The 27,860-nt window shown below is 42.1% G+C and overlaps 1 protein-coding gene across 8 annotated transcripts in view; it reads right to left on the bottom strand.

The window, feature by feature from the left end:
* kif1b (kinesin family member 1B) overlaps nt 1-27,860 on the bottom strand; it is a 197,730-nt gene that overhangs the window by 35,250 nt on the left and 134,620 nt on the right. For 6 of the 8 annotated variants that reach the window (XM_078557783.1, XM_078557779.1, XM_078557781.1 and 3 more), the window contains 10 exons: nt 23,990-24,238; nt 19,014-19,132; nt 17,980-18,065; nt 17,733-17,862; nt 15,694-15,856; nt 12,650-12,740; nt 12,394-12,512; nt 11,375-11,430; nt 4,328-4,436; nt 2,360-2,426 (listed from right to left, as the gene is read on the bottom strand). In XM_078557783.1, the coding sequence (XP_078413909.1) occupies nt 2,360-2,426; nt 4,328-4,436; nt 11,375-11,430; nt 12,394-12,512; nt 12,650-12,740; nt 15,694-15,856; nt 17,733-17,862; nt 17,980-18,065; nt 19,014-19,132; nt 23,990-24,238 (1,189 nt within the window). The remainder of the gene's footprint in view (nt 1-2,359; nt 2,427-4,327; nt 4,437-11,374; nt 11,431-12,393; nt 12,513-12,649; nt 12,741-15,693; nt 15,857-17,732; nt 17,863-17,979; nt 18,066-19,013; nt 19,133-23,989; nt 24,239-27,860) is intronic. The other 2 variants (XM_078557785.1, XM_078557784.1) reach the window with 1 other exon arrangement.

A 27,860-nucleotide genomic window follows, 5' to 3' on the forward strand; every position in this document is an offset into this window, starting at 1 on the left:
CCAACAGCACCAAAATAAATGGCCCGGTCATTTATTTCATTGCCATTAATAGGACCTTGGCTGTGTGCAAATTGGAGCTAAGCCTTGGTAAGATGAACAAAAGCAGATCAGCCAACTAAGCTTAAAGAAAACTAAATTATTGTTTATATCAGATTTTTTTTTTAAAATCAGAAATTAGAACAAAGTATTCTAAAAATAAAAATCTGTAACATCATACTGAAACATATTTTATTATTACAATTTTAGTCTGATCACCGTCCTGCAATACTCAAACAACCAGGATGTCTGATGCAAAACGCTTCAGGTACATTTGTAGTTAGAAACACAGAAAACAATAGAGGAAGTCAGACTAAATCTGTATGATAGACAGCCAGAATACTTAGCACATCACTGTCATGGACTAATTCAACATTACCAAATTCTTCAAATAATACGCACTAAATTAACCGAAATTATGAGAAATGTGGTTTTAACTGGTCATTATCACATTGCTATTTGCTATGCTCCGTTTCCAACATTACAACAGTGACTCGCAGCTTTCAGATGAGCTGTTAGCGCTGAGGCACTACCTGCCCTTTCAGGTGGATGTAAAAGGATCCTGTGGCACTATTTTTGAAGAAGTTCTATTGCTGGTGTCCTGACCGATATTTATCCCTCAGCCAACAACACTAAAACACTTTATTTGGTCATGATCATATTGTTGCTTGTGGGAGCTTGCTGTGCACACCATTGGCAGACTTGTTTCCAACATGAGGCACTTTTGAAGTGTAGTCACTGTTATAATGTACTGTAAAGGGTTTGGGGACAACCTGAAGTTGTGACAGGCTCTATATAAATTCAAGTCTTTCTTTCTATTGTCACAATATTAAACCTCTTCCCTAAAAGATTATTTTATTTATTTAGTCTCTGCTCCACAAAATCTCCAAGCTAAAAAATAATTCTCCTGGCATGGTCAGAGGTCAATTCAACCAAAGGATGTCTCACTTCTCCTCACTAGTCTAATGTATGTCAACAATGTATATGTTCAGTTTTTTTTTAAAATTCATTCACATGTGGGCTTTGCTGGCTGGGCCAGCATTTATTGCCCAAATGTACAATGATAAACAAAATGGACTATTTTCTGAGAACTATATTTTACAATCACACCTTTTAACACACTATGCAAACCGCACACTACATTCACAGAATAGTTGATCAGGTATGTCTATGTGCTGCTTTATAATAGCATTTTTATAATTGTTATTTATGCACCTTTTTCTTTAATTTTCTCAGTATTTCTTCCTTGCTAAATGCCCTGTGCCAACTGCACCAACTCAAAGTGTCCAGCTCACTGTCAGATCACCCAAGTGTCTATGGTTTATGTGGTAGCTGGTTCAGTCACTCTGTGAAGAGCATCATAAGATGAAAATGTGAACAGTGTCAGCTCATGTGTGAGCGCAGAAGCAAACTCACTGTCTCTCTCAACTCACTCTCTCTCTCTCTCACACACACTCACTCAGGGTTACTCTACAGGAGCAAGAAGCTAGCTGTATTCCATCCCTACCAACTCGGAGACGACAGGGGTCCACTGAAGCCATCTCAGCGCAGGGTGGAAATGAGACTCTGATTGGCACAACACCTGACAACTGAAGGAGGGGCACTTCAGCTCTTTACAAATAATTAGGGGGGGAAGTAGTTGCTTATGGCGCGGCTCTAACCCACATTTCAGAAGGATAGTGTATGCTTGCTGCACGTTAACTTTGCTATATAATCTAAATGGCCTTACAGTTGTACTATTTGTCCATATCACTCTAAACTCCCAGATGATGGCCCCTCTAAATTTTCCTGCCTCCAATGAAAGCCCAGCTCAGTTTTGAGAATCTCATTTGGCTGCTATTTCTCTCCCCTCACTAAAATTGAGAGACTATTACCGTGTCAAAGACAGAACGAGGACCAGCCCAGTTTCAAATTTCCACTCTCGTATTTAGAAACATTTGGGATTATCTGAGCGTCAAACCCAACAACAGCTATTTCCCTAACATCAACAAGCGGCGATTTGGCTTCAGTTCGTGCGGCCAAGGTTAAACCTTCACCGAGGAATCCTGTTGCATCTAATAGGCCAAAAAACCAGTTCCATAGAATTAAGAGTTGGGTGCAATAGGACAATTGCACTGCTAGGGTAGGAACACATACCAAGTAACAATGATATTTCAAGATAATGTTATGGCTGCTTGGATCAGAATTGAACACATGTGGATTTAACTGAGGTTTGAAAGTTCAATACGTTCACTTCACAATTTTTAAGGTCAGAACGATCTTATTGGCATAAACTATTTACCAGAGATAGTGTTAAACAGGTGAGTTTATCTGAAATACTTACCTGGTGAAGCAGGTAAGTGCCTTGACATGGCAGGCCTCCGCTATGGTCCACCACTGCTGGGATATACCTGCAGAACAGACAAGATATTGTCACAGCAAGAATCCAATCCAAATTGGGAAAAGGCTCAACTGAACCATTCTTTCTTTGCTCACCTGCTGTAATAAGCTTTGCACAAAGAAAAACCTTGTTATAATTTTATAAACTGATCACAGTTTTAACGACTATTCCAAAAGTCTTCATGGTCACAAAGAACGTTCAAGGGGTATTAAAAACAATGTACGACCTTATTATAGGAACATGCAAAGAGGGAGGAGGATATTTATCCCCTTGAGCCTGTTCTGCCAGTCAATGAGACAACAGCTGATCTGTGAACTAACGCGATATGCCAGTCTTTGCCTCATATCCCTTAATAGCATGTAGGTACAGCAAGCAATTAGGAAGGCAAATGGCATTTTGGCCTTTATTGCAAGGGGATTGGAGTACAAGAATAAAGATGTCTTGCCACAGCTGCACAGGGTTCTGGTGAGGCTGCATCTGGACTAGCGTGTGCAGTCTGGGTCTCCACATTTAAGAAAGGATACACTTGCGTTGGAGGCGGTACAGCAAGGGATTGGTCCCTGGGATGGCTGGGGGGGGTTGTCCAATGATGACAGGCTAAGTAAATTGGGCTTATATTCCCTGGAGTTTAGAGGCATTGCAACGTACAAAATTCTGAAGGGGTTTGACAGGGAGGACGCTGGGAAATTGTTTCCCCTGGTCGGGGGAATCTAAAACATGGGGGAGGCAGAGTCTCAGGATAAGGGGCCGATCATTTAGGGCTGAGATGAGGAGAAATCTTTTCACTCTCAAAGGGTTGCGAATCTTTGGAATTCTCTATCCCAAAGGGTTGCAGATGCCCCATTGTTGAATGCATTTAAGGCTGGGATAGACAGATTTTTGGTGTCTCGAGGAATATGGGGAGTGGGTGGGGAAGCGGAGTTGAAGCCCAAGATCAGCCATGATCATATTGAATGGCGGAGCAGGCTCGATGAGCCGCGTGGTGTAGTCCTGCTCCTATTTTTTATTTTATGTACCCTTGATTAACAAAAATCTTTTAATCTCAAGTTTAAAATGATCAATTAAGCATCAATTGTAGTTTGCACAGGAGAATTCCAAAGTACTGTCTACCCTTGTGTGTAAAAGTAATTTTACTACTGAAAAGTCTGGCTCTAACCTTTAGAATATGTCCCCTAGTCTTAGACTCTGCAACCAGTGGAAATAGCTCCTTTCTATCTACCCATCTGTTCCACTTAACATCTAGAGAACCCTGCTCCAATCACTCTCTAATCTTCTAAATTCCAGGGAATGCAATACCAGTTTGTATAATCTCTCCTTGGAGTTCAGGTATCATTCTGGTAAACCTACGCTGCACTCCCTCCAAGTCCAATATCTATCCTTCCTAAGGTGTGGTGCCCAGAACTGAACACATTAACTCCAGGTGTGGAATAACCAGAGTTTTGTGTAACTGCAGCATGATATCTACCCACCCTTGTATTCCAGTCCTCTAAGTATCAAGGCCAGCATGTCATTAGCCTTTCTGATAACTTTCTGTACCTGTTCAAGACATTTTCGTGATCTATGTACCTAGACTTACAAGTCTCTTTGGGCTGTCATTGTTTCTAGTTTTTCATCATTTAGGAAGCAACCTGTTCTATCCTTTTGTACCCAAAGTGGATGACCCAATTTCCACTGCACTATTATCACCTTCATGGTGTCTACCCCTCCCCAGGTACACAGTTCACAGAAGATAGTAACACTTATGCACATTTCAGTTTTGATATGTAAATCTGTACAAGCATTTACACAACTAATGAAACTCATCTCAGGTGACATTCTCGATATTATGAGAATAAGATCCTGCAAATTGTGTTATGCCTGACTGTACATGTATTGATCAGTAACAACAGACCTAGTCAGTTATCAACTTACTCTCCTGTAGGTTCCAGTTCACTGATCTCAAACCAGACAAGCAAGTCGTATTTACTGACGCATTGTCCTAGATTAGGTTTGCTCAAGGCATTCAATTTAGTGGCTGGAACTGAAACGTGAAAAGAAATAGAATGTCAACACATGAAACTTATCATGCTGCAAGAGTCTGCAATAACCTGCCGCCATTTTCCATTTATTTTATCATTTTCAAAATAAAACATCTTAGGAAAAGGAGGACAAAATATAAAACAAGCAATTAATTCTAAACACAGACTCCCCATCTCCTCACCTCCTCCCACTTTAATCTTCTGAACATTAAAGATCTTTCAAATAGAACTTGATGCCATGTTCTTTATTCTGACCCAAATAGTAAATTATCTGATACATCAGTTAGTCAGTGTCATGAAGCTAAGATATTTTTCATTATATTATTGTTGTTTATTGTAAAGTAGGCTTATGGGCGTGAATATAGATGGTTCTGTCTGTGTGATTTAATTGAATTAGAGTTAGATGGACTGCAAGCTTGAGATTATCAAAAGAAGTTAGGGGTAAAGGGCATTTGAAATGCTAATGAGTAAACATGGATGTGGGCAGCATGTAGGGTGTGAAGGAAATTTGCATTTTTAGATAAGTGAAGAGTTGTTTGGGTTTCAAAGGAATGTTTACAGCTAACAAAATAAGCAAGACCAAGCAGTGTGCTTATTTTTTCCAAAGGTACTGACCAAATTGGCAACATGAAAGATTTTTATACAATGGGAAAAGTAAATTTCCAAAGGCATGTAGAACAATGGAATTTACAGATTAAAGAGAGAGAAACATATATAAAAGAGAATGGAAGGCTACGTTGTGGGGCCATGTAGGATTTAAAAGGAGTGTGTAAAACAGGCTTGGGAAATCCTCCAGCCACTTTTGCAGAAGTCTGCTGTGTCCAGTAACCAAGGGTGGAGGAAAGCCTTTTGGATTCCCCTGTCGAGTGGGTGCTGTGATAAACTTGCTGGCTTGCTATTTAAACGTAAAATCTATTTTGAACCGTTGCCTTAAAGAGGATGTGTGGTTCGGAATCAGGTTAATTAGGAATTTTGGGATTAGTTGTAGTATTAAATAACTGTAATTTTATGTATGTGCTTGAAATCTTTTCTTTTGTTCATAAATGTTTTGATTTAGCTTTTTAAATCTCTTAAAGGTGTTAGTGGACTCATTACTTCTGATTTCAGTGCAAAAATCTTCTCGTAATAAATACAAATTGCAAAACCGTTGTGATAGCTTGGCCAAGTTTCCCTTGTGGATTTGGTCTGCCTGGCCAGGTCATAACAAGTCAGTGTCAGGTTGCTGTAAAGTAACAAACTGATGTCAGAGGTAAAAAAGATAAATTAACTGATTCACTAAAGCTAAGTTAAGAAAGTATGGATGGAAATATGATGACAACTTAATCTTTCGAATGCTGAAATTACAGAATGCTAAACTGCAACTTTGATATGGTGTCTGGTAAATTGTATTCCTGTCTGATAATCCAGTTCCAACGCAGGTAACACGCGAGATAAACCAGGGATGTCCAGTCTGCCGAGCCGAGGACCAAATACTTATGTCAACACCAGTGAGTCGACTACACTACTTTGCAGAAAGGTGTGTGCACAGAAAATATAAACATTCCTACGTATAAACATCGCAAGACCGCAAACGCAAAAACCCGGCTTGGTGCGCAGGGAAAATCTGAGATCTCACATACACAAAAAACAGCTGACAGTTCCAAAACCAAGAGCAAAACCTCTGTCCACAAATTCAAACCCCAGAAATACAGAAAAAACAATCAAGCATTCTTCCTCTTCCAACAAGTTTTTTCTTCCCCCAATCCTTCACAAGACTCCAATTCTTGAAAACTAGAAAGATTGAACCTCAACCCTTTCAACTTCCTAGACTAGGGGACTGAACGTCGCAAAGAAAAAGCTGCTCGTCCACTGGTCTAAATGAATGACAGAGCAGTTAGCCCACCAGGCCTGTAAATCTGAAGAGTTACAGCTAAGCTATTTATCAATTACAGCTAGTTGCTGCTCTCAGGTTGAGAGTGGATTTGGGTGCTTCATAATGATAAGAAACATAGGTCACATTTTAACTGCAACAGCCATATCAGCACTTGGCTACAAAAGCTGGGTACTTTGTGATGAGTGGCTCGTTGCTTGACCCTTTGAGGTCTCTCCACTATCTGCAAGCCTCAAGTCAATGATGGACAACTCACTAATCAATGACAACCAGTTGTGTGCTGTAGGGACCGTTGCCACATGAGGCTTGTCCTCCTCCTCCTGCTGCTCCTCCTCGTCCTTCTCCTTCAAAGATGGAGCACGGCCATCACCTTTATCCCCCTGCAGCTCAAGTGCTCTCTACCATGCAATCACCTGGTCAGGTGCAGCCACAACAGCACCCAGAAGCTGAATAACATCTGTGATAAAGGCGTCCACTTGATTGGTGCTAATGAGCTCTAACACTGTCGCATTGTCTCCGTGGAATTTACTATACACACCTTGCAGCACTATAACCTCTACTTTTCCTCCATTACAACAGTGACAACACCCCAAAAGTCCTTCACTGGTTGTAAAACACTGTGGGGCATCCTGAGGTAATGAAAGGAGCCATAAAACTGCAAGGACGTCCTTTCTTTATTTACGAGGAGAGCAGCAAAATTATGGGAACACCATCACCTCCATTTTACCTGTATCCTTGCTTGGACATACATTGATCAAGGCTAGGCCATATTCCTGGAATTCTCTACCCAACACCATTCTGGGGACACCAGCAGCACAAATTCTGTGGCAGTTCAAGGAGAAGGCTCATCAGCATTTATTTTGAGGAGGAGGGGGACCACAGCTGAGCAAGAACTGCAGCCATGTCAGGGTCACTCATACCTCGAGAGCAAATAAAAAAAACAAAAGTTGAAGAGTTTATCCAACGTATATGAATTCAGAAATATTTTATGGTTCTATATGTTACTTAATAATATCATAAGAAAAAGGAGTAGGCCATTCGGCCCACTGGGCCTGCTCTGCCATTCAACAAGATCATGGCTGATCGGATTGTGGCCTGAACTCCACCTTGATCGCCGAGGGAGTCGAGAGTTATGGGGGACAGGCAGCAAAAGTCTGTCTAATTCAGCCTTGAATGTATTCAATGGCCAGCTTGCACTGCCTTCTGTGCAAGAGAATTCCCAAGTCTAATGACCCTCAGAGAAGATAATTCCTCCTCATTTCAGTTTTAAATGGAAGACTTCTTATTTTTAAACTGTGCCCCTAACTTAGTTAACATCAGCCTCCAGTATTTTGTATAAAACCTTTTCTCAAAACAGATGGCATTTGGTGGAACTATTTTACAGTGCAAAGGCTGTGCTCTAAATGTCAACACAAACAAATTTTTCTGTTTTCTATTTCATTTGCCAAAATATTCAAGTGTCATCTAAATTAAAGGTCAATTTTAAGTAAATGAAAGAGACAAAACATCTTGTTGTGACAATTGCTATGCTGCTTCTACCCAGAGTCTGACCTTGGTGCCAATTTTGATATTCAGACTCCATGCTCCAACACACAGGCCCCCTGGATATGAGAAAGTTGCGATTACATTGGAACAACTAGCCTTATTCACTGTGATTCCCTCCACAGCTGAACTTATTCACGCCCTCGCCGTCTTTAAACCAGAATGCTCATTTAATGACAGTTGCTTCCCTCAACTCATGTGCAATTTAAAGTGTGGTACTGGTTTTGAAATGGCAAATGCATACTGGACTACTTTTGAACTACGCAGCAGCTCGACAGTACAGAAAATGAGAAGACTATTAGATGGATTACTGCACAAGGGTAACTTTCACTTCACAGAAACTTCGACAAAATCATTCAAAGCAAATCCCTTGTTAGCAATTCTGTTGAAGAGTAAACATGCATTAGAAAATCCAGCCTTTTTTTTTTGAAGGAACTGGTTGTCTCCATACCAGGGAGCTAAAAGATTGATATCTACCTTATTTGATTAAAAAGCAAATATTTTCACATCTTAAAACTATGCACAGCGTAAAAATAAGAGAAAGAATAAAAACTACATTTCTCTGGACCATGGCAAATATTGGACAAGCACACAACTGTACTGGCATACATCAATACAACCTAATGGAGAACAGCAGGAAAAAAAAGAGTAACTAAGTAATTTCAGAACACATCCTGAGAGAGAAAACTAGTCACCAAAGTTTATATTTTTGTGAAATATTTTTTAAAAGCAGCTTTTTGGTTGAGGATTTTTTTTTTGCAACACTTTGGCAACAGTAGAGAACAAGAAAAGGGATTGAACGCGTTTTAGTGGCTCGGCAGAAAGGATATTTGACTCGTATGTAAAAGTCCACATACTTTGATTGCTGCATTTCCATTCACCAAATACCATCTGTCAGAGTGTAGTGTTAGTTACCTTCCACTAAGTTTTTTTAAAGTAATATATTGGTGTTTTACATATAATATAAAATTGGACTCGAACTGTTAACTCTTGTTTCTCTCTCCACAGATGCTGCCAGACCTGCTGAGTTTTTTTCCAGCATTTTTTGTTCTTATTTCAGATTTCCAGCATCCGCAACATTTTGCTTTTATTTTGGTGTTTTGTGTATTTGTTTCCGTACACCAGGAGATTCTGTACTCTCGGAGGCTCGCAACTAAGGCACAAAACGATAAGGGACGGGAGTGAAAGCCCTGACCTAACCCAGTGCGATATTCAGCAAGGTCACTCCAATGATAAAAGTCATCTTGTCTGTTACTGACTCCTTGAACATCTCGAAAATGTTTGAAAGGGTCCAGCACCCCTCACTTGGAAATACGTTACCCATAATAACGTCTTCTACCTAAGCTATCTAGCTTTCTTTTTAACGCAGTTGACGGCTCATTTTGCTTCCTTTCACCAATTCGACAGCTTCACATTCTGGCTGTTCCTTCAGCTCATCATCCAATTCCACCACTTCACTCATTATATAATGTTACAGTCGTCAGCCTCTCCATTATTTATAATCTTAATTATGTCTGCTTGATCAGTTTTTCCAAAGGCCACTGTTAACCCTGAATTTTACTCTCTTGTGCCTGACAATCTCCTCTCCCGCACCCCCTCTCCCCCCCACCCCAACACAGTGTTGAAATGGAGATTTATCGCAGTTTTCTCTCTCTAGTTTCCCAGAATCACCAGCAGCAATAGAAAACCTCTGACGACCCAAAACTGATATTGTCCATCATGACTATCTGATTCACCTCATCCGCCTATCTATTCTCTGCAGTGTTGGTGCTATGCTGTATTATGGTCCTGGTCATTACAATTAGGTTTTAAGAAAAATTGAAATGTTTATTTTTTGTCCCTTTCTCATCTGACAGAATACAACCAACTGTTTTTTCTTCCAAAACAGATGGCCAATTTGGAGAAAGCAATAGGTGTCTTGGATAACCTACAACAAATACACCCCATATCCAAATCCGTCCTTGCACTTAACTATTATCACTTAAATGGAAAATCTGGCCAGGTCAGTGGAATCTCCACTTTGGACAGTTTTCTAGCACAAGTTCTGATGGCAGGAAATCTGAAGGGCTTCAGACCCAGATGAGACTTCAAATGCTGTTTCTCCAATTAAATTTTTCACATCACTTCAAAAAAGGAGGGAAAAAAATGAAATTCAAAAAAACAAACCTAAATCGTTAAACGATGAGACGACAAACGAAGACCCAACGTTAAGGCACAGACTCACAATATGAAAATAAAGGTAGATTTTAAACTATGGATTAAGCTTCACAAAGCTCTCTCTACGCTTAGAGCATCTACTTCAGTACAACGCGGGGCACGAGCTGATCTTGAACAATGGAGGCTATAATCTGTACATCTGAACTACAGGAGTAGTGCGAGATAGGGGAGGACAACATTGGGTAGGGTCCTAAGGCATCACTAATTTGCCATGGCTCTGTGCTAGTTACCAACCATGATGCTTTGGAACTTTCAGAACGTGACAATTGGGAAGAGGATGAAAAAGAAACACTGGCAGCTGATCAGCGCTGTTGATGAATGAGCCGGCAGCAGATGAGACAAACGTGTTGGCGTTCTCAGAGAGAGCATCAAGCAACTCTACATTTACATAGCCAGACATCAGATATCTAATCAACTCAATCTTTCGCTCATGGTCTGAAATGGAAGAGAAATCAAGGGCATGGATGGTGTAGGGGGCAAAGGGGTGAGGGGAAGAATAGAAAAGAAAAGATATGTTTAACATGCAAAAAAAAACTTTAAAAATATTTTGGTTTACAAGCCTTGATATTAATGACATCCTTTTCTTCTCTTTGCAATTCAAATCTTTCTTGGGAATAATTCCAAAATCATTCCATATCTTTAAGTGTATGTTTAATAACATTAAATGAACAATAAAGTTCCTTTTGCTCCTTTAGGAAACATTTTTATCCACAGGCCCATTACTCCAGATTTGTATAAATATATTTCTGTTATTAAGTCACTGAAATTTACTCATATGGACAAGGATTGAAGACCCAAGTTGACAGGTGTACATTTTATTAAATATTATATTCTATCCTGAAAATTAAATCCCACGCATATCTTTGTTAATTGTTGCAGTTGGACAAGAAACTAACACATCAAATTATAGGAGCACAATCAGAAAAGAGATAAAGATCAAAAAGTTACAAAAAGAAAATAGTGCTACTGTGTTAGGTCATATTCTTACTGAAAATGGTTGTATAGCCCAGGGTAGAAACGTGTGGTCATAAAATAATCATAAAGCTAGGCCTATGCTGGAGGAGCAAAGTACAGATTCCTACGTCAATCCAAAGTAAGCAAGCAAGGAAAGACAGGGAGGTTGTTTGGCAGGGCGGGGGGTGGGGAAACAGAGGTCATTGGGGGGTGGGTGGGTGGGTGTCGTGTGCCTGAGAGGCCGGGGAGGTGGGTGGGTGGGCTGCACAAGGAGAGATTGCACATCGCTGAAATTGCACAATTGACTGCACCTAATATTAATACCACATCCACAAAGAAGCTTCCATTCAGACTCACCTGGCTTTGAAAGAGGCATGGGAGGAGGGAAATATTTGCGAGCTGGTTGCGGTGGACTGTGAGCAAGAACAATATATATAAAAAAAAATTAGTTTATTCATTTTCTACTAACTTTGCAATGTTCTCGAAACTAAACATCGAAAGTACATAAGATCTAAGAACGAACAATTGGGACAGACAATTGCAATGGAATCTCATTTTAATTGTACTTTATTCTCTCACTCCTTTCCCACGCATTGTATTTTTGATTATGGAGAACATGTCTGCATTTCCTCTCGAGTATGAGATTACTGAATAATTGGTGGTATGATAGCATAGTGGTTATGTTACTGGACTGGTAATCCAGAGGTCTAGATTAATGAGGTGGAGATAAGAGCTCAAACCTCACCACAGCAATTGAGGGCCTTAAATTGAGTTCATTAAATAAAGAGAGAATAAAAACTAGTGTCAGTCAGATACGGATCCATTTGATTCAGTCATGTCCTTTCTAATTTGAGAGAGACTTTAGGCCCACAGCAATCTGACAGGCACTTAACTGCCCTCTGAAATGGCCTAAGCAAACCATGCAGCTGTGTTCAAGGCTGTGGCTCACCACCATCTTCAACAGGAAATTAGGGGCGGGCAATGAATGCTGGTTTTACCAGCACTCCCTGAGTGAAGAAAGAAAAATAGCTGTACAATATTTTACCCCTGAATTAGAGAGAGCTGCTCAACTTAAGTTAATTCAGGTCAGGTATGTAGCCAGCACACGGCAGCAATACTGGCGCAGAAAAAACGATTCAGGGTTTTAAAGTACATACCGGACTCAAAAAAGATCTTAATGTGCTCGTGCTAGTTACTGCATTGCTGAAGAATTGGAGGGGAAGAGCCGTTGGTGTAAGGTGGGGAAGGTAGAGGCACGTAGACAGGGCCTAAAGGAAAGTCTGCTTTCACTCAACCCTTGCCGAGCAAATTCGATTATTGACTTAACAAACGTCAAACCTTTCAAAGCTATTTACAATTCTCTGCATGGGTTTTACCTCTTAAAATCTTGACCTTGGTAATGATACGGGTGCTGCTGATAGTGCCCAAATACTTCAAATACAATTGGCTTCGTCTTGATGTATTCTACAAATGATTCAGTCACTTCGACAGCGACCTAAACGAATGATGGAGAACATTTTAAAGGCAGGTTTTTAAACTAACTTTGGGAAGGCGTTTAAAATTTGGATATGTAGCTGATGAAATGACTGGTCAAGCGTTTGAAAAAGAAATGCACTGGTGTCTCAGACTCACATTCTGCACGTGGTAGAAGCCAAGGGGTGTACCCCGGCCGCTGTTCTTTAGGGGTTCTGTCGAGAAGGCCTCGTCATGGCGATGCAGGAAGCTGGCAACAAACAATTATATCTCATGACATTTTAAGTTAAACAAGTTAACGCCTCTGTTGAAATGCTGGATGGGGGAGGTTTGATGCAGGCACATTAAACTTTCAGACACTGATCCTAACAATTTCAACACTGCTGAAGAGAGAGACATGTTGCCGGAGCTTTTCCTCCTGCACTCATCAGGACAAATGCAAGAATGCCAAATTTCAATCAAACAATCACAACAATTTATCCTGCAGGAGAAAAGGGGTGCTGATCGGTTGGCAAGTCGATTCTGATTAGCTGAGCCGTTGCCATGGAGAAAGCAACAGGCAACTATAGACCCCCGGGTAATTCAAACAAAAAAGGGGCAAGGCTTGAACATATTCCTTCTGTTTGCAGAGAATGGGTCCCTGTTTATGAATGTACGCCGCTTCTAGCGAGTGTGAATGATCGCCGTGATGGTTTGAAATTTGGTATTCCTGCATTTGTCCTGATGAGTGCAAGATGAAAAGCTTCAGCAACATGTCTCTCTTTTCAGAAAGATTCAACTTCTGTACCACCAAGAGACTGCTAATAACAATTTCTACCTTCCACTTCCTGATAGTAATTTGTACATGGCTTTAATTGCAATGATAAGTTTTCAGCATTGAACCATAGCAGTGCGGTGGGTATTGTAATATAGTGGCTATGAGGCTAGAGAAGAAACTCAACAAGAATTGTACTCCCAGTTCTGATGAAGGTTCATGCACCTGAAACATTAACTCTGTGTCCCTCCACAGATGCTGCCAAGTGATTCCAGCATTTTCTGTTTTTATTTCAGGAAATTGCATTCAATCAATGTTAGGTTCTCGCCAAATGCCGGAGAAATCACAGGAAACTCCTAACCGTCCTTAAAAAGCTAGAGTCATTTCACTAATGTCCTTTGGAGAAGGAAATCTGCCACCCTATCCAGTTTGGCTTATAGGTGTGACTCCAATTCTACACTGAGGGTTTGTCTTTTAATGCTTTCTGAAGCGGCTGAGGAAGCTAAACGTTTGTAATTTCAGCTTACGGGAAAATATGTAAGGCTTGCGTTTATATGATGTCTTTCACGACCAGTGGACGTCTCAAAGTGCTTTACAATAAATGAGTGACTTTCAAAGTGCATACACTGTTGTAATGTAGGAAAATAAATGGGATTGTGGGCTTCTCTGGTTCTAGGGTCATTTATGAAATTATCATCCAAGCTGGTTTTTCCCAGGTTTTTGTGGATAAACTACTGTGCACGCGAAGGAGGGATGACACTGCCAAGGAACATTTTCTCATCTGATTAAAGAGAAAGCACATTTTTGCTCTTGAAAACTTAGAACTTGGCAGCCTCAAAAAAAATTCACTAATGCAACAAAACTGCTAAATCTACTGGAAGAAAATTAGAACACAGCATTTTCCTATGAATAAGATGACAGCAAATACTAACGGAATTATTTGCTTCAGTGGCAGTTTTTAAACGCCTGGTAGGACCACCAGATGGAGCATTTCACTGTGGGAGACGAATAAAGATCAGGGAAACGAGAAATCTAACGGCAACTCATTAGCAACCATGAAGCTATTTAAGCTCTTAATCTATATCTGAGGGACAGGGGAGAGAGGGGAAGGGGGGGAAGGGAGGGGGGAGATAGGAGGGGGGGGGAGATAGGGAGGGGAGGGAGATAGGGAGGGGGGGGAGATAGGGAGGGGGGGGAGATAGGGAGGGGGGGGAGATAGGGAGGGGGGGGAGATAGGGAGGGGGGGGAGATAGGGAGGGGGGGGAGATAGGGAGGGGGGGGAGATAGGGAGGGGGGGGAGATAGGGAGGGGGGGGAGATAGGGAGGGGGGGAGATAGGGAGGGGGGGAGATAGGGAGGGGGGAGATAGGGAGGGGGGGAGATAGGGAGGGGGGGAGATAGGGAGGGGGGGAGATCGGGGAGGGGGGGAGATCGGGGAGGGGGGAGATCGGGGAGGGAGGAGATCGGGAGGGGGGGAGATCGGGAGGGGGGGAGATCGGGGAGGGGGGAGATCGGGGAGGGGGGAGATCGGGAGGGGGGGAGATCGGGAGGGGGGGAGATCGGGAGGGGGGGAGATCGGGAGGGGGGAGATCGGGAGGGGGGGGAGATCGGGAGGGGGGGGGGAGATCGGGAGGGGGGAGATCGGGAGGGGGGAGATAGGGAGGGGGGGAGATAGGGAGGGGGGGAGATAGGGAGGGGGGAGATCGGGAGGGGGGAGATAGGGAGGGGGGGAAGATAGGGAGGGGGTTGAGGTAGGGAGGGGGTTGAGATAGGGAGGGGGGGAGGGGGCATGGGATGCGGAAGGAGAAGGGAGGCACGGGATGGGGAGGGAGAACGAAAGAGAACCAAGAGTGGGGGGGGTGAGGGGAGTGAGCTGAGTAGTGGCAGGAGTGGACAGAGAGTCAGGGAGAGACCGGGGGAGAGGGCAGAAGAGGGAGAGTGACAGGAGAGGGGAGAGGTGTGGGTGAGACAGCAGGGGGCAGTAAGGGAGAAAGTTGGATGGGGTGAGAAAAGGAGTGATGTGTTTGTTACACCATAGCTGCAGTGTGGAATAGCAAATGAGGCAATTACTTTAAAATTATTGATCAGCGCCTAAAACAAAATTGCCGCGTGACCTAGTTTAATTCTACCCGAATTGTTATTTGCTTCGCCCCACATCCTAGCTGTTATTTTAGAAAAATCGTGAAAATAAAAATACTAGCAAACGTGCTTAAAAATAAAATAGCTTGTTAATGCAATAGCGTCAACGGCCAAAAATAACACTTGCTCGCAGGTGACGATATGAAGGGGCTGCACAGCGCATCATCGCTTTGAAACCCAGCGAAATCTCAGAGTCAACGGTGCTGTTTTGATTAACCACCTGGCAAATTGAGATCATGCCTGTGACGGTCACTCTCAGGCCGACAGCACGGACATAAACCACAAAGCGCAACCGCGAATAAGTTCCTTACTTGAACTGACAGAAGATGTCCGCGTATTCCGGTGGGATTCCACTGGCTTGCAGCACCGTGACTCGGAAGGTGAAAACACTGCCAATTTTCAGGTGTTCCCCAATGTCGTCAGAAATCCCCTCCAGGGATAGCTTGGGGTCCAGCTCCGTGCCCGGTTTAAAATCTGCCATTCAGAAGACCCCGATACAGTAGCATTAATCTAATGACCGCACCCGAACAAACACAGTTTAAAATCATTTGGCTCACAACACCCTATGTGAAAAAAGGTTGAACAGGTGAATACCCTCCTCCAGGCGAAGCTTTGAACCCTCTCAAGAAACTTAGTTCCGTGTGTTATTTACCATCATTTTTAATAGGTCGTCAGCAAAAATCAAACAAGGTCCCTTAAGGGAAGGTTGAGAAGAGATTTGATGGGATTGTTCAGAGTCACGTGGGACAGGTAGGAAAGAAACTGTCTCCATTGCTGGAAGGGTCGATGACCACAGATTTAAGGTGAAGGGCAACAGAAACAAAGACGAAGGGAGGAACCATTTCTTTACACAGCGGGTGGTTACAACCTGGAATGCACTGCCTGAGTGTGTGTGGTGGAGGCAGGTTCAATCCCATGAAACACTTAAGGGGAAAAGCCTTACAGGGCTAAAGGGAAAGGGCAGGGGACTCGCTAAATTGCTCTTGTCAAGAGCCAGTACAGGCTCAGGGGGGCTGACTGGCCTCCTCTTCTGAGCTGGGGCCATTCTGTGATTCTATAATAATGTTCCAAAGAGGAGTCGTATTGGACTCGAAACGTTAGCTGTTCCTCTCTGCACGGATGCTGCCAGACCTGGGTTTTACCAGCACTTTCTGTTTTTACAATGGTTCTATAAAATCATCTGAAAGAGAGGCATAAATCCAAATGTATTAAATCAATTTAGGAACTAGACGAGACTATGATCCTGGCAAATAGCTTAAGCTCGTTGCAATAACAAGTTCAGAGTGTTAAACGCCTCATCATTTAATTTACAATTAATAGTTTCAAAGCAGCTGGAATATTTTTATTTTATTTGTCATTGCTTTGACCGAGGAGAGGTTTCCTAAATTGTGAAAGCTGCCACATTAGCCTAAAATTGGGAGCAAATCTCAGTTTTACATTTAGAATAAAATTTACAATGGGAGACAAGAGAGGGAGTGAAAGGAAGAACCTTATCTGTATTGGAATTTATTTAAAAAGCATCTTTCTGGCAGCAGACAAGGGGTCTGACCTTTGGGGAGAGGTACTGTAAGCAATCTTTTTTCACCCTGGTTAGGAGAGAGGAGGAAACAGCTTCTCAGAGGCCAGGCAGAAAAGTGCATAAGTGTCCATGCCTAATCTCACTGTGAACCGCTGGCAATGTTCTGCAGCGTTCCTGTGAATACTGCAGCAGGATCCATGATACAGCTCACTGCCCTTCGGGGAGTAGAATGAAAAAATATACAGCATTGTTGAATTTTCTGTGACATAAGTATTAAATAACTTAATCGGGGTACTCTTTTCTCCACATATTCAAATAGTTATATTCACAAACACCGTGATGTTAATCCATTTCTGCAGGAAAAAAAAATGGAATTTTACTGTATTCCAATGCTAACATTTGTAAATCCTGTTGGATTTTATTACTCGTGCTCTGATGTAAACGTGAATACCCACGGAGAGCGAAATTTCAATACCAACTTTCATTATAACTTAAAAAGATATGACCTGGGCTGAGTTCTGTAAGAAGATTTTTAAGCACCAGATTCACTCAGTACCCCAATTATTCTTAATAGGATTTCTACAAAATTCTAAACAGTAAGATTTATACAGCAGCTTATGTAATGATTTCTATGACTAAACCTTGACAAGGCTCTACAGTACCGCTACTGAAATGGCTTTACTTTCTGGATTATACTGAATGTAGTCAAGAGGTTCATGCAAATGAACTCATTTGAACATCCTGCGTAATCTTATTACATTCCAATTGCAGTCTGAAAAAGCAATTGCTCACAATGTCAATGTTGCTTCAAGCTTATTCTAAACAATTTACCCAGTTCGTTGATTCTGTTCATCTCCTCCGATGGGGTGATGACATCTGTACTCTGACCCTGCCCTTCTACAATCCTAAGTTCCTCCAGTGAGAGCCCAGAGCGTGACATCACTAGAGAAGAAACGTAACTCTGCAAACAAAGCAGCAAAAAACAAAATGAGAAAGATAACAATAACCTGGGCTTGCATCAATTTAGACATGCAAATATGTGGTGGATGTGTGTTAGAATCAGCAAAGCTACATGTACCTCTTTGAAGTTATCATCGTCGAATGAGATTTTGGCAGTGCCCGACTGACGTACACCGGATCCATAGTCTGGTGCCTCCTCATCAGCTAGGTAAGAGGAAGACATTCAGCACAAAATACAAACAAATATGGGTTAAGCACAGACTCTTATACAAAATACTAGGAGTACTACATACTACAGTCAACACACTTTTTTTCCCGCAACTTTGGAACCTTTTGAATTGCTACAAGTGAAGCCTGCAGTGATCAGATCTCAAAACCTGACCAGTTGGCTGATGGTTTAAATCTGGCAGAATAGATACAATGACCTTTGCTGGCCAGAAAGTTGGACCACCCCACGGGGTGAAAAATCTTCCTGCTCGAGAAACAATGTCTCATTAATATTTACCTGACCACAAGTCAAACTGTACCAGTTGACCACACTGAAAGGTTTCAAGACCCTACTGATGTATTTAACATCAGGTTTATTAGTCTGTCCTCTTGTATAACCATCAAAGGGTTAGGGAAAAATGGATAACTGGATGGAGCAATGTCAGTAAAGCACTGGCTTGGAAAGCTAACTGAACAGGTTCTGGCACTTTGATAAACTCTGTTTTTTACACAACCTACATTGCGAAGCTGTACAACGCAACATGAAGGCTAAAACGACAAAAGGAAAATATTTCCTTTACAGTTAGGCACGATCGTAACTCCACTACGCAAGTACCCTTGCTCAATTCGGGCAACGGGATTGGCCGTGCACCATTTCGCCTTTTTAAAATTCACAGAAGGAATTAAAATTAAAATTAAAATTCTACAGTAGGAAACATCGCCCAAGCAGATTTTTTGTCAAAGGTGTACACAGTTTAGGATTTAAGAGTTTGATATGCTGCCAGAAAGACAACATCGGTCTAGCAGATAAAAGAAACAATTTGTCTATCAATCTTCAGAAACATGTTATGACCTCAAGTCATAATAAAAGGCACAGCTGAGGCTCCATGCTATCCCCCTCACCAGGGTTATGGACAATACTGCACCTCGATCTTGAAAACCCACCTGTAATGGACTGTACACCCACTCGGAGGAAACCTCGGACCTCCCCCTTCTCACTAACTATGGCAATCTTGTGAACAAGGGGTACTGGATACAGCAAATTGCTGAGGTACACAAAAGCTCTGTGAACAAAGAAAGAAAATAGGCACAAAACTATAATTTAGCTAAACATTTGGAGATTGCATGAATGCTCGCAACACCTGACAGTAGGGATGTGCAGATATATTCAGGCTGTATCCTTTTTAGAAATTGGGACAATTAAAGTTCAGATAAACGGATATTAGCATCAATAATAATTTGGGTTCAGTATAAAACGCTAACGAATCATTTCGTTTTATTTCTACAGTAGGAAACATCGCCCAAGCAGATTTTTTGTCAAAGGTGTACACAGTTTAAGATTTAAGAGTTTGATATGCTGCCAGAAAGACAACATTTCAGCTGTTTATTAAATAACTTGAGATGTTACTGGGAAAATGCCTCAATGAAGCACTGACTTTGTGTATTTTAATTTTGAAAGACACCAGTTACGAAGGTTATCAATGTTGGTGACTTTTTTTTTAAAAGAAAAAGCGTGTTTTGAATTGTATTTCCAAAAAAATAACCATCAGGCATCTTCATTTCAAGCCTGAGTTTGATTTAATTTCATGTAGCAATCTGAATATAAAGATGTCACTTCCTATCAGGATAATGAACATGTTCACAGCTTTCCTTCATCACACTAAACTGCCCAAAGCTTTACTTAAAATCTGTCTGATTTGATTTGCCAAATTCTGTACGTTTACCAATATACAAACCTCCAATTTACCACTGATAGTTCTGAGGGACTGCCCAGATATGACCTGTGCCCATAAACTATGTAAACACTGCAATGCAGAATTTACATGACTGTCTTGATATGACAGTCAGCAACAAAGCATAGATAACAATTCCTCTACTGTTGCAATCAGAGATCCCAAACATCCATAAGTAGGCAGTAACTTAACATATCATGTTGCGATTTCCAATTCAACAGAATCAGCTGCTGATCTGCCAAGTGCAATCGATTCTCTCTCTGTCCCACTCCTGCTCAACTAACCTGGTGAACTGGGAGACACAGTTAGATGAATCCTCACGCATCAAAAGATCCCACCCCCCCTCCCCCATAAATTTGAAGTTCTGCATTTTAATTTAGGAGGGGAAGAAAAAAAATCAGAATCTACAAAAGGAACTCTTAAAATAACATTTGATGATACTTCAGGCAGCCCTAGGGCCTTGATGGTTCATCACTTAAATGCAAATCCCTACTGTCAAGATGGACAGATCTATAAAACACTAAATTACAACTATGGCCTATTACACCAAACCCCCCACCCCATCATCATGGCCAATGCTTCAAACACACTTGTTTACCAACAACACATCTTCCAATTGTGAGAGAGAGAGAAAAGAGGATAGTGCTGTAAATGAAAACTAAACATAAAAAATGAGTCCTAATCAGACTAAAGTAAACACAAAAAATATTTTAAAAAAACAGAAAAATATGGCAAACAGCTAACACTATGAAGGTTAAAAATAGCGAGACAAAGAAAGACCTAAAACAGAACGGAAAAAAAAAACACATGAGCCTTATTCAGTCTGCTTTGAGCCAGTAACCACTCCTACTACAAAAGGTTACCGTTAAAAAAAACATAAAACAAGCAAAACAGCGCTAATGTTTACATATTCGAATAATCAGAAACAATCCAAAAGGTTGGCGGGAATAATTAGTATCAGTTGCGGCATTTATCAGCACAACTATACTTTTAGTAAGGAATGGCAAAAGGAACTGAAATAAGAATACAACAGCTGCAGTCTCCTAAGTAATCGGAACATGTATTCCCATTGACCGTCAATGTAGAAATATTAGCCTTCATTTTACAGGACCAATCGGTAGCCCCAGGACCATTTGTCAAGTGTGAAATGCCAACAAATATTTAGAATGCAGTAATGTTATTGTACCTTGTACTCTTTTCCCACACAGGCTCTGCTAAGCAAGCATATATTTTTCCTCTCTTTAAAAAGAGCAAACTGGAAAAATTTTGGAAAAAAAAAAATCGCCGAGCTCCCTCAGACAGCCAGTGGAACAAAAGTTACTCTTATCAGACACAGTTTGAAATTCATATTAACGCCTACGCTTAATGTGTCTTTCTTTAAGCAGACTGAAGAGGTTGAAACAATATCAGCAGTAAGATTGGTGAGGTAAAAAAAAATGGCATGTTGACAAAACAAATTCCAAACAAAACAACCTTCCAAATAAAACTCTGAATCAAAGTAAAAGTTACAGCCAATAGTAAGGGGATGTTGTATTAGGAACACGCAAATATGCAGTTTGAGGACACCAGACAAAAATTATTATTTTTTTAAATTCATCAAAAGCGTGAAATTGTCATACACACCCAGCATGCCATGGGAGACAGCTAAAGGGACGAGCTCTTTTACTGATGGAAGCAAATTCAGTGGAATATTCATACAGCAGAACCTGCTTATTATACTTCATTTCGTTGTTAGCATTCCAAAACCCTAGGGTCAATCCATTCTGGAACCTCTCTGGTTCACATTGCAGACTGTGGAATATAAATCGACAATCGTAACCGAAGGGGAAATAATTGCGCAATTAACGTCAACCTTTTTTTTTGGGACAGCCTAGCAAAGTGCGGCAGGAAAGTCATCACAGTACAGGAGGAGGAGGAGGAGAAGGCCATTTGGCCCATCGAGCCCTTGCTGGCTCTCTGCTCTCCCATTCCCCTGCTCTATCCCCATAGCCCTGCAAATTTATTTCCCTCAAGGGCCCATCCAATTTCCTTTTGAAATCATTCATAGTCTCCGCTTTCCCCACCCTGGAAGGCAGCAAGTTCCAGGCCATTACCACTTGCTGTGTCAAAGGTTATCCTTCACATCTCCCGTGTATCTCTTGCCCAAAACCTTAAATCTGTGACCCCTAGACCTTGTACCATCAGCCAATGGGAACAATTTTTCTTTATCCACTTTATCTAAACCTGTCATAATCTTCTACACCTCTATCAGATTTCTCCTTAATCTCCTTTCCTCCAAGGAGAACAATCCCAGTTTCTCCAATCTAACCTTGTAGCTAAAATCCCTCATCCCTGGAACCTCTCCAGTAAATCTCCTCTGTACCCTTTCCAGGGCCCTCGCGTCCTTCCAACCGTGTGGCAACCAGGACTGGAAGTTAGTTAGCTTGCAAATAACTTGGATCTTAGCCTAACTTAATCACTTGGTTTTTGCTAACCTGTTCAGTGTTTCTTACTTTTATAACCTCCCTATTCTACACCTTTCATTTTAAATTCTTCCTGGAGTTAGAACTTAGCTTCATCTCCACCATTCTGGTGCTGGTTTGATCTTGTAAGATCCTATCAGGCCAATAAATATACATTTAATATAAATTTGCCTGGCAAAATTAGGAATGATAATAAGAAAGGTATGCTGTACAAATTTACAACAGAATGATATTTTCTCACCCACTGGCTCAAATTCATGTACATTCCTCATTTCTAATCTGGTTTCACTTACTGTACTGTATGCAGTTACTTAGTTTGGTTTAGCTCATGGAGTTAGGTGCCGGGCTTGTACATCTAACATTTGGTTTGTGCCAAGTAGTCGGACAACTGCTCAAGAACAGCAGGATCAAAACGGAAAAGGCTTCTCTCCATTACCCTGAGTTGGATTGAGAATATGCTTCACATCCTTTATTGTTGCATAATATCAGAGAGTTTAATTTTTTTTTGCTTAAAGAATCATTTTTCCCCCCCCAATTTATCACAGCTGGCATCAATGCTCATGTGTTCAGGCAGGAGGAGGCAGCAGCCTTGGTCATTAGGCTATCAGGGGCCCTGAGTGCTAGGTGAAGCCAAAGTGGGGATTGGCGTATTTTGGATCACAAGAAGATATTTCTAGTAAGGTGTAGAGACCTGTGAAAGATACATGTGCTGCCCCCAATCCAGTTTCAGCAACAGGGCAATCAGTGCATGCCAAAACTCTATCTAATCAGGATTTAAATATTTGCTTTAAAAAAAAAAGCAAAATAACACAGATGCTGGAAATCTTAATTAAAAACAGAAAATGCCGGAGAAATTCAGCAGGTCTGGCAGCATCCGTGGGGAGAGAAACAGAGTTAACGTTTTGAGTCCGTATGGACTACTCTTCTGAAGAAGGGTCATACACACTCAAAGCATTAACTCTGTTTCTCTCTCCACAGGTGCTGCCAAACCTGCTGAACTTTTCCAGCATTTTCTGTTTTCATTTTAAATACTTGCTATTGGATAGCAGAGCAGCACATTCACAAACTGTATACCAGTCGGGACAATTTTACGAATCTATTTTGATCCGATGGCACAGAAGCCTCTGGTCAGCTAAACCTCGCTTTAGTTGCAGGGGTGCAGAGGGACCGCACAAAAGGTCGGAAGAACAGAGGCGGAGAAAATTAACTTGATTAAATTTCACAACGCAGATGCAGTTTTCATTAAATTTCCCGTGTATAGAGGCCGGAAAGACATCTACCCCCAACAATAGCTTCCCAATTTGTTGCGCTCAATTCATTATTCTTATCCGCAATTGCAGCAGCATCCTCAGTGCTAGGAGTGCACTTTTAGATTCGGCCAGTTTAAGATAGCCGATAAATCCTCTAATCTCATACCGGAGACGGCTGGTGATAGGAATTCATGGCAGGGTTAGTTGGACTTATTTGGAAATCAATGTTAAATGTCCTCACTTGGGAACACCTGCGCAAATTTACAAACGAACAGTTGGGAGCAATTATGATTTTTTTTTAAGCGAAGTGGATTCATTTTTTTAAAAAAAAAGCCCCAATTCCGTGAGCTAAACGGTACAACAGAATAAAGCTTTCCGTACGTTGTTTGGTACCAGGGCTTTGTTGCCGCAGGTCGTAGGGCTTTCAATGAAAAGAGCTAGTCCCTTCCCACTATTCTCCAAAGAACCTCACCAACCTTCCCACTAAAATGAACCAGGGGGACCGGTCATAAAACGGATCCTGCCCATCGCCGAAGATGTCTGATCCCTCTTCATTCCCCAGGTCTGAGCTAGTATCGTCCACAAAGGCCTCGTCGTCCAGGTCCTCAATTTCGTCCTGCTGCTCATCAGCAAGCTCTGTGATATCAGAATCAGCTGTGGAGAAGGTGGGCGAGGGCGTGCGATCGGCAAGGTGCTCGTTCACACAGCCGTGGAAAATTGGGGAACTGGAGTGCAGTTAAGGGCAAGAAAAGGGTTATTTTCCATTGCACGAGTCTAATTTGACTTCAGAGAAAAATGGGTGTTAATGATTATTTCAATCTCTTCAAGCTAGAAAGCAAAATTGCATGCTCGACCTTTAACATTTCATTCGCTTTAACAAACATATCAAAACAATAGAAAGTCAGAAATAAAAGTTAAGAGGCACATCGCTACGAAATAGGTGCATTTTTAATGGCAGCTTGAGTTGCTTTCTAGCAATTTACAACAAATCCATTTGTTTACCAAGTGACCTGCAACATCATCTTTTTGAAACCTTTTAAATTATTTGGTTGGATATTTTGAGAAGAATTTTCAATTTGGAAAACAAACGAAGAATGAACTTGGAATAGCTCCTGTCATGTCATTAGGAAATTCCAAAATGCTTTACAACAACTGAATTACTTTTGGAGCTAGTCACTTATTATATAGGTGAATACAGCAGCCAATCTGTGCACAGCAAGGACCTGTGACAGCAATGAGATAAACAACTAGTTAATTTGTTTAGAGGTGGTATTGGTTGAGGGAGGGATTGAGCGGGGAGGGAAGGAGGGAGCGAGCAGGGGGAGGTACGGAGGGAGGGAGCGAGCGAGCGAGAAGGGGAAACCAGGAAAGTAAAAGCATGGTTGAAAGACTGGTGTGCTTTTTCATAGAACATTGACGCCAGTACTCGAGACAGGAAGGAGCTGTGCCTGAATGGGACCAAGCCACTATCAGAAAGGATAAATATGACAATAGAGACTTCTTAAAGCCAATGGAGAGAGAGGGTACGGGTGGAAAATATAATAATCTAAAGATTAAAAAAGTGTGAGGTCATCCAATTTGGATTCAAGGAGGACAAATTAGAATATTTTCAAATGGCAAGGGACTAGATATTGTGGGATTGGGTGTCCACGTACACCAGTCATTAAAAGCTAGTGCACAGGTACAAAGTGTAATCTAAATGGCAAATGGAATGTTGGCTTCTATCTCCAGAGGGTTGGAATGCAAAGGGGAGGAAGATATGTCCAGTTGTAGAGCCTTGGTCAGCCTCTACCTGGAGAATTATGTTCAGTTCAGTGGGGTGCACTGCACCTCAGGGACCATATGTTGGCCTTGGAAGGGTGACAGCACAGACTTGCCAAAATAATGGGGGCTTAAAGGGCTGAATCATGAAGACAGTTTGCATAAACTGGTGTCACAGTCCCTTCAGTTTAGGCAGCTGAAGGGCCATCTAACTGAGGTGTTTAAAACGATGGAAGGATTCATCAGGGTAGGTCCAGAGAAGCTATTTCTTTGGATGGGGAAATTCAGAATAAGATGGCACAAACTTAAAATTAGAGCCAAGTCACTTAGGAGGGAAATCAGGAAGCACTTATTCCACCCAAAGACTAGTAAAATTCTGGAACACTCTGCCCCAAGAGGCTGTGGATGTTGGGGGTCAATTTAAATGATCAAGGCTGAGACAGACAGAATTTTATTTGGCAAGGATATTTTATGGATATGAAGGCATGTCAATGGAGTTAAGAGAGAGGGAAAGAGAGAGAACAAGAGAGAGAGAGATAACGAGAGAGAGATAACGAGAGAGAGAGATAACGAGAGAGAGAGATAACGAGAGAGAGATAACGAGAGAGAGAGATAACGAAAGAGAGAGATAACGAAAGAGAGAGAGATAACGAGAGAGAGAGAGAGAGAGAGATAACGAGAGAGAGAGAGAACGAGAGAGAGATAACGAGAGAGAGAGATAACGAAAGAGAGAGATAACGAAAGAGAGAGAGATAACGAGAGAGAGAGAGAGAGAGAGATAACGAGAGAGAGAGAGAACGAGAGAGAGAGAACGAGAGAGAGAGAACGAGAGAGAGAGAACGAGAGAGAGAGAACGAGAGAGAGAGAACGAGAGAGAGAGAACGAGAGAGAGAGAGAGAGAGAGAACGAGAGAGAGAACGAGAGAGAGAACAAGAGAACGAGAGAGAGAGAGAGAGAATGAAAGAGGAAACGGTAATCCCTCCCCACCCCAGACACACACACACTTCTGTCAGAGTATTGGGAACTTTCTCCTTACTTTCCCTTCCTTTAGATGTTATCTCAGCTCAGCTCCTGACCTCATTACAGCCTTGGTTCAAACATGGACAAAAAAGCTGAACTCCAGAGGTGAGGCGAGAGTGACTGCCCTTGACATCAAGGCCGCATTTGACTGAGTGTGGCATCAAGGAGCCCTAGCAAAACCAGGGTCAATGGGAATCAGGGGAAAAATTCTCCACTGGAGTCATACCTAGCACGAAGAAAGATGGTCGTGGTTATTGGAGATCAATCATCTCATTTCCAGGACTTCATTGCAGGAGTTCCTCAGGGTAATGTCCTAGGCCCAACCATCTTCAGCTGCTTCATCAATGACCTCCCTTCCATCATAAGGTCAGAAGTGGGGATGTTCACTGATGATTGCACAATGTGCAGCACCATTCGCAACTCCTCAGGTAGTGAAGCAGTCCATGTCCATAAGCAGCAAGGCCTGGGCAATATCCAGGCTTGGGCTGACAAGAGGCATGTAACATTTGCACCACACAAATGCCAGGCAATGACCACCTCCAACAAGAGAGAATCTAACCATCATCCCTTGACATTAATGACACTACCATTACGGAATCCCCCACTATCAATATCCGGGGGTGGCGGGGGGGGGGCCGTTTACCATTGACTAGAAACTGAACTGGACTAGCCATGTTAACACTATGGCTACAAGAGCAGGTCAGAGGCAAGGAATCCTGCAGCGAGTAACTCACCTCCTGACTCCCCAAAGCCTGTCCACCATCTATAAGGCACAAGTCAGGAGTATAATGAAAAACCCTCCACTTGCCTGGATGAGTGCAGCTCCAACATCACTAAAGAAGCTTGACACCACCCAGGACAAAGCAGCCCGCTTGATTGGCATCCCATCCACAAACATTCACTCCCTCCACCACCGATGCACAGTGGCAGCAGTGTGTACATCTACAAGATGCACTGCAGAAATTCACCAAGGCTCCTTCAACAGCAACTTCCAAACCCACAACTGCTACCATCTAGAAGGACAAAGGGCAGTAGATCCATGGGTCACCACCACCTGGATGTTCCCCTCCAAGGCACTCACCATCCTGACTTGGAAATGTATCGCTGTTCCTTCACTGTTGCTAGGTCAAAATCCTGGAACTCCCTTCCTAACTGCACAGTCAGTGTACCTACACCACATGGGCTGCAGGAGGTCAAGAAGACAGCTCACCACCACCTTCTCAAGGGCAACAAGAGATGGGCAATAAATGCTGGCCCAGCCAGTGATGCCCACATCCCACGATTGAAGAAAAAAATACTCTCTTTAGGAACTAGGGTGCACAACATCAATAGGGCAGGCAGGTGCCCCATTCGATGGCTTCAGAATACGACTCTCCAGCTAAGAATTGGGAGGTGTCTAAGACTCTTGTAGGTTGACTTTGCTTTCACAGTATCCCCTCTCTGTGGGAAAGCAGCTTACTCCAGCTTGGTGCCTTCTCCAAACAGACCAGAGACTGGGATCTCACACACCAGGTGCAAGTTCACTGGGAAGAGTCCATCAGCTGTGGCTCACCAAAAAAAAGTGGC

The sequence above is a fragment of the Cetorhinus maximus genome, chromosome 15, assembly GCF_964194155.1.
Source record: "Cetorhinus maximus chromosome 15, sCetMax3.hap1.1, whole genome shotgun sequence".
Lineage (NCBI taxonomy): Eukaryota > Metazoa > Chordata > Chondrichthyes > Lamniformes > Cetorhinidae > Cetorhinus > Cetorhinus maximus.